The 11,051-nt window shown below is 51.3% G+C and overlaps 1 protein-coding gene and 1 long non-coding RNA gene across 4 annotated transcripts; one reads left to right on the forward strand and one right to left on the reverse strand.

Moving 5' to 3' along the window:
• Positions 1-1,444: 1,444 nt before the first annotated feature.
• HOPX (HOP homeobox) lies at positions 1,445-9,702 on the forward strand. 3 transcript variants are annotated; one of them, XM_005510975.3, is made up of 3 exons: positions 1,445-1,741; positions 6,376-6,551; positions 8,991-9,702. In XM_005510975.3, exons 2-3 carry the CDS (start codon positions 6,408-6,410, stop codon positions 9,066-9,068), a joined length of 222 nt encoding a protein of 73 aa, XP_005511032.1. In that variant the 5' UTR covers positions 1,445-1,741; positions 6,376-6,407; the 3' UTR covers positions 9,069-9,702. The 3 variants fall into 3 exon arrangements, with proteins under 3 accessions (XP_005511032.1, XP_021154776.1, XP_005511031.1); XM_021299101.2 differs by lacking the exon at positions 1,445-1,741 and adding an exon at positions 4,707-4,908; XM_005510974.4 differs by lacking the exon at positions 1,445-1,741 and adding an exon at positions 6,031-6,127.
• Positions 3,695-5,872, reverse strand: LOC135579365 (uncharacterized). Its single transcript, XR_010472303.1, has 2 exons — positions 5,697-5,872; positions 3,695-5,588 (listed from the first exon to the last, which is right to left on the reverse strand). It is a non-coding gene; the product is annotated as an uncharacterized LOC135579365 (long non-coding RNA).
• Positions 9,703-11,051: the final 1,349 nt, after the last annotated feature.

The raw sequence follows: 11,051 nt of genomic DNA on the forward strand, positions 1-11,051 counted from the left end.
TCTTTCTGGGCCACACTATCTTCCCACCTGTACTGTCTCCAAGAGTGGACAAGAGCAGGTACCAGGGCAGAGCATAGGCATGGGGCAGGTGAGCAGCAATATCGACCAGAGCTCACCCAGGCTTGTGGCAGTATGCAATTTGGGGCCTCTGGGTTCAAAATCCAGGGCTGTGCCTTGCTGCAGGGGTCTGCTCCAGCCCCCTTGAATGCACCCTGATCTGCCCAGCCCACAGCTACTGGAGCAATCCCATTGGACACGTCTTCCAACCCACTTGCCCCCACCCATCGCTACCCATGCTCCTGTCACTTAGCACCAGAGATAAACAGGGCATATCCCCTTGGCCGGCTGCCTGCCCAAGGCATGCAGGATCAAGTCTTCTCCCAAAAAGCTCCTATAGCAGCCACCAAACAGCTCGACTTGGTTTATCAGGCAGTGAGGCTGTTCGTGTAGCAGAAGCACTCTTGCTTGATCCACGTCATCCTGCTAGGAAAATTGGCACAGGTCTGCCTGCCCTTTGGCGCAGATCTCTTCACAATCCCCTTGCCTTGGCCTCTGTCTCCCCCCACATTACAAAACCACTCAATCTTCAGGACAGTTTTGGCTCATTACTAAACATACGGCAGGTTTCTCGCCTGGGTTTGTCCAGCCACTTCTCCCCAGGGCGAGAGCTCCCTGCCCCTGGCTCCAGCTAGCTCCACAACTTTTTGCATCCAGTGTCAGTTTTCCTTTTGCTCTGGCAGATAATCTCAGCCATCGCAACCTGTATTCAGTTTCTCATGAACCCTTTCTCCAGCCCCTCTGATTTTCCAGCATCCCCTTCCAGCTGTCTGTGAGCTGAGAGAAAATCAGCTCCTCCCCACTGCACCCCACCCCACAAGATGCCTCTTTTTCAGCTGCTGTCTAATGCTTCCAGCCCACCCCACTGGGGACTGCAGATTCCCAGTCACTTTAATCGAGGAGAGTACAGGTCTTTGGCAGAAGAGGATGCCCTGTCCTCCTCCCCATCCCCATCCCCAGCCAGGCTCCTACTCTGTGCCCCTGTGCACTTGGGTTGCAGCAGCAGGCTAGATCCAGGACCCAGCCCTGCCCCTAAACCCAGCCTGGCAGTATCACAGGGCTGATTAAAGCAACAGCAGAGTCAGGAACCTTAAACGTGGACAAATCATTTGCAGCAGACTAAAGCGAGATGAGAAGCCAGCCCTGCACAGCAGTGAGTGCCTCCATCAGGGAAGCCAGGAGCGGGTCTCCCCGCAGCAGGGGAGCTGGATGCAGCCTGGCCGAGGGGGCTGTGCTGGAAACCCCAGATGAGCAGGCAGGCTCAGCAGGAGTAAGATGAACAGCTGAGTGTGGTTTCTGCCACACCCTTCCTGCACCCTTCCTGCACCCTTCCTGCACCCTTCCTGCACCCCTGCAGGGAACAGTCCCAGCAGCCCTCACCCAGGGCCCATAGGACAGCATCCCCCAGCCCAGAGCGTGGTGGGATGAGCCCTGACGGCTCCCAGTGCCACCCGTCCAGAGAACCCCACAGCCCGTACAACCATGAGTTGAGCTCTGCCAAGAAGAGTGGATGCCAAACCTGAATTACCAGCCCAGAGAGTGGCTGTGGATCCCAGGAGCTCCTGTGATTTGCGGCAGGTTTTTCAGGTCCCCGCCTGTCACACACACACGCAGATACTTAAGCAGTCACCCAAGGACCTGCAGGGTTCTTGTTTTACACACCTCTGGTCCCTGCCAGCTCCAGGTAAGCACAGGCTTTGAGCTGGGGGTGCTGGGGTGGATTTGCAGTTGGGGATGGGTGGGGGGATGGAGGGAGGAGCCGACCTGCATTTGCTGATGCTGGGGAGGTTGGAGCAGCACCCAGCAGGGCTGTGGTGGGAAAGCTTCGTGGCTGGGGCAGAGAGAGGGGCACACAGGCTGACAGAGACCCCAGGGACCTGCCTCTGCTTCAGCAGCTGCTGTGCTCTTGTTTGCTTTGTTCCCATTTTGATATTATCTTCTAAAATGCTTAACGGGTAGTTTACAGGATGCATGACAGGTGTTTTTTCCTTGTTTATGATAGGGTCCATTTTATTTTTAAAGCCTCCATCCCACCTTATCCTGTGTGCGACGCTGACTGATGTTATCCACAGCCACCCCACAGCAGGAGGCCAAACAAAGCTCAGGACAGGACACGGCTCTGCAGCAGAGCAAGGGAGGGCAGGAGGGTTCATTTGCATTGAGAACTGCTATTTTGATCCCTGCAGTGGCAGGAAATAGATGCAAGCTAAAACCAGATGCGGATGCTTCCAATCGCATCCCACCCCTGACAGTGGGCAGAGCACTGGGGAAGGGGTCAGGAATCCAAGCAGTGGAGATAGGACCCCATCAGCTGGGCAGGAGCCACTGCTCAAAGAGCTTGCCAGGGGCTTCGAGTGCAGTAAATTGTTTGGAAGCTGCACAGCCAGCCAGCCAGCTATTGTGTCTGCCATTCAAAAAAAACAAAGCTGAGCAAACAGAGATCGTGTCTTTTCTGGAAAAGTGGCTGCTTTCTGCCTGGATGGTAACTGCTGACTGCACTAGCAGTGCTGGGCAGGCACGCTGGGTGACAGAGGGATGTCCTCTCCCGTCTCAGGCCGGAGCTGGGAGTCCTGTTAGAGACCCCTGTCTCTGGGGAGCTGGGTGCAATGATGGGACATAGGCAATACAATTGCAGAGGGCGGTCTCTCTCCACCCCACAGCTCCTACCTCACATCTAGGTCAGGTCACTCAGAGCCTTGTCCAGCTGATTTTCAGAGATCAGCAAGGACGCAGGTGGCCGCACATCTCTGGTTTCTCTCCCAGTGTTGGATTCCAGCCCACCATGAAGACTTTTTTTTTTTTTTCCGATATCTAATAAGACTTTACCATCAACCACTGGCTTTTGTCTGTTCACTCCAAAATGTCCCTGGAGGTGCATTTAAATGTCCCATCAGCCACACTAGAGCTGCTCACAGCCCCTCGCAAGCTTCAGCCGGTGGCTCCTCTCACATTGCTCCACCTAAAACCAAGACAGTTAGTCATAGTCAAGTGTGAATTTCCCAGGCCTCTTTAGCTTGACATGTAGGACAGAGCAGGTGTCACTGGTGCTGTGGTTTCACTGTGACAGTGCATCTGGCATTGTCATTTCTGCCTGGGTGAGTAACCCCCTGCCACCACACTCTCATCCCTGTGCTGCCCAGGGGACACAGCGGTGGGCACAGGTATGGGTCACAGAGATGAATGGCAAACACAGCCCCCCAGCTTTTCTGAAAGCCAAACACATACTTTACATCCTGTGTACTGAAAAATACTTTTTTTTTTTTTTTCCTTGAATGCCTGCAAAAATTTAGGCAGAAAAAAGCAGATAGCAGTGGTGCTTTTCAGCAGCTGAGCAAAACAGTTGTAGTTCTACATATTTCTGCCAGGCTTAAATAAATGTAAGCAAGAAAATCACCTCTGCAGTACAGGGGAGAGGTCCTGTGCAGCCTGAAAGCTGGGCTCCAAGGCTGGGTTTAAATGGGGCTCCATTTAAGCGGCAAGTGGGTAAGTTGTAGTCCAGTGGCCAGCTGGGACATTTTAGGGACTCCTAGTGACCTCAAGACCTGTCATATACCCCTGATTTTTAGCACCCAAGACATGCCAACACTGCACAGGGCCATGTGGCTCCTGAAAACCTCCAAGGCCCAGTGGAGTGATATGTGGAGACCTGCAGAGCCCTCTAGGACCCCCAGGGTTGTGACCTTCTTCTGAAAGCCATCTCACAGCCTTGAGAAGCAGGAACTGTTCCCCTTCCGGAACAAAGGTAGAGGGGAGACAAAACCATCAGGCATCACATCCTGCGTGCTGGGGCACCCTGAGCTGCCAGCAGGTAGAAGATACTGTGTCCTACGGGGAAACGCCTCAGGAACCTGGAGATTATCAGAAATAGAAACAGCTGTGAAGATGAAACATGAAAGTTGAAGCACGTGTTCCCTATGCAAATCAATGCACACGCGTTAATGTACATTAATGCAGCAGGCTGCAAATAATTATTTAGAAACCACCAGGACATGTTGCTGCTGGTGGCCCAGGCTAGATGTATGATCCAGAGGTGATGAGAGCCCTGTGGTGACTGGGCTTTCTAGGAGAAGGATGGGTAGCTCAATGCAGTGCTGAGGAGAGGAAGGACTTGTGGCCTGAGCCTGGCCTCGCCTCCTCTTCACTTTGACCTCATGGAAACTTGGCAGTCACAGTGCTGGAGAGCAGCACCTCAAGTCCAGGACATCTTCTCCCCCTGCACCATTTCCAAAGGTTTCCAAACGCCCAAGGTAGCCCCAAAGTGGCCGGGTGAGCAACATTCATCTGGCCCCCACCTGCTTACATGCACAACGGACTGAACTTTGTCTGCCCCTTCCTATCTGGCCACCTCTGAGCTGAGCTGATGCCAGGAAAGCCCAGGCAGCTGTTGCCACACCACTTTGCAGACAAGGCCAGCTCAGCTTGCAGCACCTGGAGTTAAAGATGATCAGTCCCCAGCCCATTCAGGGTGGTGGATGATGCTGTCTATCAGCACACTCCATGACACTCAGAGGTGCCTTACACAACCACTGTGTTACAATCAGTATTTACCAAGTGACTCAAGCAGAGTGGGCTGTTTCACAACCAGCCCTGGTCTATTTATAAGCCCCTACTCAAATGACAAAGGATCCTTTTCCTTAGTCAAAGCAACCTCCTGCAGACAAGGCTCAGTGGGGACTTTCCTTTTTGAGGTAAAGCTCAAAGAAGAGGATCTCTCCAGCCTCTCATGAACAGGAGAGCTGGCTCTCTGCAAGCTGCAAGGCAGTTTTGGAGCGGAGCCCCCTCCCAGCAGTTCCATCAGCAAGTGAGAGCCCTGGGGCATTCAGTACACCCCAGAGTACCAAGTGGGTTAAGGTGAGTTCTCCATCAGCCAGGAAAGCAGCTGGGTTTAAAGCTACACAGTAGGGGTGCAGTCTGGGTTACAGCCCAGAGCCAAAGGGAAAGAGAAGCTGGACTGCGAGATGCAGGCACTGCAGGCCTGCAGCTGAGGAGGGGAGCTGTGGCCCTGAGGAGTCCCATGGCTGGCCAAGGACTCCTGGCAGCGCTGGAGAGCCAGCAAAACCAAATGGCCTGTCTGACAGAGATGGGACAGGCAACTTGGACAGCAGGAGAGTTGATCAAGAAAGGCCACATTTTTGCATCCAGCTCCTCCCCTGCCACCACCCCACAGCTTGGTTTCGGAAACAACAAGATGATTCAGTGTCAAGGGACTTCTGCATGCTCTGTGGGGGCAACGCCTTGTGTTTTAGTTGGGCGAATTGGCAGGCTTGACCTTCTCCCACAAAGGAGCAAACTTGTAGCCCTGCAGAAGAGAGATATGGGACTTACCCAGGATGTACTTACTTGTTTTGCTTGTGCTTTTTTGCCAAGTCTGCCAGAGATTTGTGCAAAGCACAAGTGGAACAAGTCTCACTCTGGAGGAGAATGTGGGCTCCTTGTTTCTGCCATTGCTGGGAGCATCTAGCACCGATCACAGCCAAAGGCAGTGAGGGCTTGGGCAATGGACATGCACAGGGTACGGTCCTGACCCTTCACTTACAAAGCAAAAAACAAACCATTCGGCCATACTCAAGAACAACATTACTAACTGTTTATGCCCATGGCTGATAATGTGAAATACTAGTCAAAACAAAGCAACTCACCTGCTTATCACCAGGTTTGTGTGAGGTCTGGCCATGCTGCTAGAAGGAGGACCACCAGGACATTGATCAGGAGGAAAAATGGGGTGATTGCTGGGTTCAAGCCCATGCTGCCAAAGGATCCTGCATCCTCTGGTTTGTGATTCCCAGCACAAACTTGCCTGGTGGCTGGAGAGAAGAAAAAACATAAACATACTAGGCTAGATGTCAGATACTGTCCCCTCACCCAGAGGATAAATAAGGCTTTATAACTAATGTCTTTAAATTATCCCCCCCAACATGCCTGTTGCTGTGACATCACTCCAAAGTGACGCCCAGGCCTAAATATGGCTGTAAACAGGAATTGTCCCCACAGGAGTCACGCTGACTATAAATACACCAACGGGGGAACACTAAGCAGAGCACAGGCTGCTATTTCCTGCCAGCTAAGGATGGTGAGGCAGCCCAGCTGGGTTCTGTTGGCGTGCAGTCATCACAGTGGGGAAACCGAGGCAGGAGCTGCCGGGGGGCTTGGGCTCCCAGCTGAGCTCCCTGGTGTGCCTTGGGGAAGAGAGTTGCATCCTGCCACAGCCAGAGGCCACTGGGGAAGGGGGAGCTGATGGGGATGGGGATGGCAAATCTGAGGCTCAGCAAGTGTGGCCTCACTCCCAGCTCAGGCAATGATGCCAGCCCTTCTCTGCAGCACCTGGCCCCATAGCCCTGCCCCACGAGGAGATGACCACTGAGAAGCCAGTGACTCCCACTGAGGAGCAGCTGGAGATCCTGGAGTACAACTTCTGCAAGGTGAACAAGCATCCTGACCCCACCACGCTGTGCCTCATCGCAGCTGAGACCGGGCTCTCAGAGGAGCAGACCCTGGTGAGTGTGCACCCCTCACCCCTGCCTTGGTACCAGCCCTGCTCCCCTGCATGCCTCTGTGCCCCACACACTCCCCCTGCATCTCCTGCCTGTCCCATCCCTGGCTCTCCCCTGCACCCTTCTGCTCCCCACTTCCTTCCTACTGCACGCCCTACACCCCCCTATGCCCCATATGCTCCCTACTTGCACTCTTTGAACACCACATACTCATTACAGCACCTCACACTGCACCCACAAGTCTTCCCTGTAACCCCCGGTGCATCCCCAACCCCACACTGCACCCACAGAGCTCTACTGCACCACCACACCTCCCTGCACCCCATTTATCCCCAAAGCCCCTTCCCCTGCAATCGCTGCCCCTTTGTCGCACAGCCATGGCTTCCCACACAGCAGCCCTGTGCCCCGCTGGGATCTTTGCAACCCCCTGCCCAGGAGCCCCAGCCCAGGCTTGGAGACCAGGCTAGTGCTTCTTGCAGCTAGAACAAGGACATGTCCTGGGGGTCACTGCCTGGCTGTAGAGCCCTGAATATGCAGTTGTGGGTGCTGTCCTTTCCTTCCAACCCACATCTGATAGCCTTGGGTGCCAAATCCACTGCTGGCTTTACAGTCTGAGAAAACTACAATAATTTAAAACACACAGGATAGATTCAGCTCCTGCAGGATGTGCTGTGGGACATACTCAGGCTGTGCACACTCCTCCCCACTGCAATTAGCTAGTTCAGCATCCCCAAGCACAGATGTTAAGCAAGTCTGTCAGCCTCTCCAGGAGATACAGACACCTCCAAATGTCCCTCCACAGGGAAAGGCTGCTACTGTCTGGGACCTCCACTGAGCCCTATGCTCCATTTGGCTGCCTGTAGGCTACTCCAGGCTTCAAAACAAATTCCTTCAGGTAGTAGTGCAGCCATTTTTTTATGCAGGTGTTTTATAAGCTACTAGACCCACAGCAGCACTGATGGGTATAGAAAAGAAATCCAACCCACCGAAACATTAGCAGGATTTTGCAGAGAGCTGCCAAGCCTGTCTCTCCCTGGGCACAGACAAAGGGATATGAGAATGGAGCAGGCAATGCCAGCATTTAGCCTGTCCCAGGGAAGGCTGCTGGTGCAACATCCATTGCACCAATAGTCCTTGGCTGGAGCGGAAAAGGAGACCCCTCTTCTACTGTGCTTTCGTGACAGGCAGGTACCACTGCTTGTTTGAGGCAGCAAGGAGGCAGTACCCCTGAAATACCTTTTCCTCCTTAGAAACAGCACTGCTCCATTTTTATTTTCCTGAAGCAAGTTGTAAACACAGGCCGTATATGCCCAGGACAGCTCTGGAAATGTCTTAAAACCTTTCCTGATAGCCATCTTTTTCCAGAAATACAGGATGTTCCTAGAGATCTGGAGATGAAGGTCATGAGACTGGGATGGTGAGCTGCAAAGTGACTGCATTGCGTATGACAGAGAGAATCACCTCTCCTGACATCTGGAGTGCTTTATGAGCTAGATATAACAGTCATTTTAATAAACAATTTAGTTAAAATGAGATGCAAAAAGGTACTGAGTCAACAGGAGACGGTGGTTTAGGACAGGAAGCAAAATTTTGGGGAGGAGGCAAGGCAGGCAATCATCTGACTGGATATGGTCCAAGACAGTGCTAGAGCGAGAGCCACTCGCAGAGAGCACCGTGCTTCTATCATTACGAACCACAATAGCTTCAAAAATAGCCATGAACAAATATAGCAACAAAATGAGCAGCAACAAAGCAAATCACAGGCACGTTCCCAAATAAAAGGCTGAGCTGTGCTTCCAGCACACAGGAGTTATATCTCGCTTCTGACGGAGGTGGTGTGGCTTTGTCCAGCTGCATTTTACCTAACACTTGAAACTGCAATTGTGTGGAAGTGGCATCAGCAGTTTTGGGAGCTGGCTTAGAGGTGCTAAGTCACTACAGAATAACATAGCCGTGCATATTGCTTGAAGATAATTTTTAAACCATTTTTAAATATCTATTTGTCCTTGAATTTGTTGAGAGTCACTGTGTTGTCCCTCTCATGCTTTCTGAAGCAGGTCAGCTTTTGATTCCTGTCATTTTTGGCCCTGCAGTGATTGTTTCACTGCTCCAGCCATTTAAAAAGGCACCATCCAGCAGCTCCTTAACCAACCTTTGACTCTGCAAGAAAAACCTGGACTCACAGCAATACAATGAGGACACACCCATGCTCTCAAGGTCTGAAGTAAGCAAAAGAAATGAATTTGAGAGAGGTGCAGACATAGGTAACAAGGCCACTTGGTCAGGAGCAGCTGTCCTGCTGCCTGCACTGCCATTAATTTCTCTCACCTTGTCCCATGTGCTGACCACATCTGCACCTTTAGCAAGGTTATTTGGAGGATTCACTCAGTGAAGTGCACTTAATCTCTGTTTTGTTTTGCTTTGGTTTGTTTTATTCTCCAGAAATGGTTCAAGCAGCGCCTGGCAGAGTGGAGGAAGTCTGAAGGGCTGCCCTCAGAAAGCGGGTCTGTCAGGGACTAGTGGATGCTGCTCTGATCCCCATGCCTGCTGGAAACGATGGTGAAACTCTTCAGAGTGGGTTTCTTTGGGGTTCTTCTGTTGCAATAGGTTTTGAGATACAAAGTAATACCCTGCTATTTAACATAAGTTTTATTTAAAGTGTACATAAGCAGGAAAAAATATTATTATATATGTGTGTGTATACAGATTCTGAGGGCTGCATAACCTGCCTAGTGATTCCCATCCATATACAGGGGTTGCACAGCGCAGGGCAATCTCATGCCCTTGTCCCAGGCTTGCATAAAAGCTGCCATGAAAGGTTCAAATGTAGACTGGAGAAAAAATATTTCTTTTCCTACTGATCCCCAGAGGCAAAGTATGTGTGCTAGCTTTAATATACAAGTCAGCCAGAGAGAAGGTACCTGGAAAACCAGATGGGTTGTTCAGGTGATCCTGGTTAGCTCAAGATGCTTGAGTCAGCTCTGGACGTTGGCAAAACAACTGCCTACACCATAAGCAGACCAAGCCAAGTCCCCCTTGAATGCATTTCTCACATTTCTGTTAAAGGCCACCTAAGGGAAAGAACTGGTCTTTACTGGTCTTTATTTTTTTTTTCTCCCAATGTGTTAATAAAAAACAAAGTTTTTGATGGGAAGAGCTGTGTTATGTCCCTGCTTGTGCTCCCTGCCCCAGTGGCAGGAGGCAGACTCCTCTGGGAGGGCAATATTTCTCAAAGGCAGCTTCACTGGGCACCTTGGGTTTTCCCTCTTGCCACAGGGACCACCCACAGACACAACTAACCTCCTCTTCTAGGGCACCCACAGGTCCGTCCGTGGCAGCCCACACAGCCCCATGCACAGCCCAAGCCCTGAGGTGGCAGAGGCTGGTGATGCTCGGGTTGCCCACAGAGGTGGGGAGCAGATCCCAGCCTCCTTCTGGCCATTTTCAAGCCTGAAGGATGCAGTTGTGCTGGGGTGCTTGCACAAAGCCCAGACTCTCATCCATCCTGGTAAAGGACAACGCACGGGCTAAAAAATAACCAGCCCTGTTGCCAAGTGACCTTACCTCATTCAAAAGGGTTCATAAACCCTCTGCTCAGTGGATTATTGAATCAATTAGTGGATCCTCTGATTAATCCTCTTCTGGTTTGTGGTCACCTGCATCTACTCCTTTGGAAGGACAATCAGCTTAACACAGGGAAACTTAAGATACACTGGCACTGAAACTACCACACGCTTTCATTTATGGCTTTTGTCCCTTGCTAGAGACCATCTCTCTTGCCTCAGTATCTCCAGCCCATCACCAGTGGTTAGATTGCCAGCGCAAAGTCCACCAGACCCACAGGAAACAGATAAAAGCAATCTTTCTGTGCCACATCCCACACAGGCTGTGTCGTTTCCCTGCAATGCCGCTGCCAAACTGACTTGCCCTCAGACCCAGCTGGAGCTCAGAGTTTGTTCTGCGGAGTCTGGCACCTAGATCTGTTCTCTTCTTAGTTTTTGCCACATGCCTTCTCCCTTACACTGAGGGGAACTCTGCTTTTTTGAGTTTGCCTACAAAAATCTCAATGCAGAGCTCCATTATTTTGTCGAGGGTCACACAAGTGAATAACTGAACCGCACAGATTTAACCCATCTGTAAAACTTGTATGACAGATGCATACAAAACAAAGGTCTGGAACTGCCCGTTCTCCTGGCATTTGAGAAAATGGGCCCCAAATCCAAGTCAACTCAACTCACATGCCACCCCATCATTTCCAAGATCAGTACCAAAGCTTTGTACCTTACCAAATCCAGCCCTGGATCTGGAATTTTGCAGTCTTTTGTGTTTCTACTTCTGTCACAAGCACAAAACTTTGAGTGTCACTAAGATCTCTAAACTTTAGCAAAAATTTTGAAACCCAAGCTAGGAGTTGTGTTGCATCAACCTACTACACATCGTTGGCTTTGGTTTGCCACGCTTCTTTATGTGAAAGAACAGTTCCTGTGCTGTCTTCTCCTAGCA

This window comes from Columba livia, chromosome 4 (assembly GCF_036013475.1).
Source record: "Columba livia isolate bColLiv1 breed racing homer chromosome 4, bColLiv1.pat.W.v2, whole genome shotgun sequence".
Lineage (NCBI taxonomy): Eukaryota > Metazoa > Chordata > Aves > Columbiformes > Columbidae > Columba > Columba livia.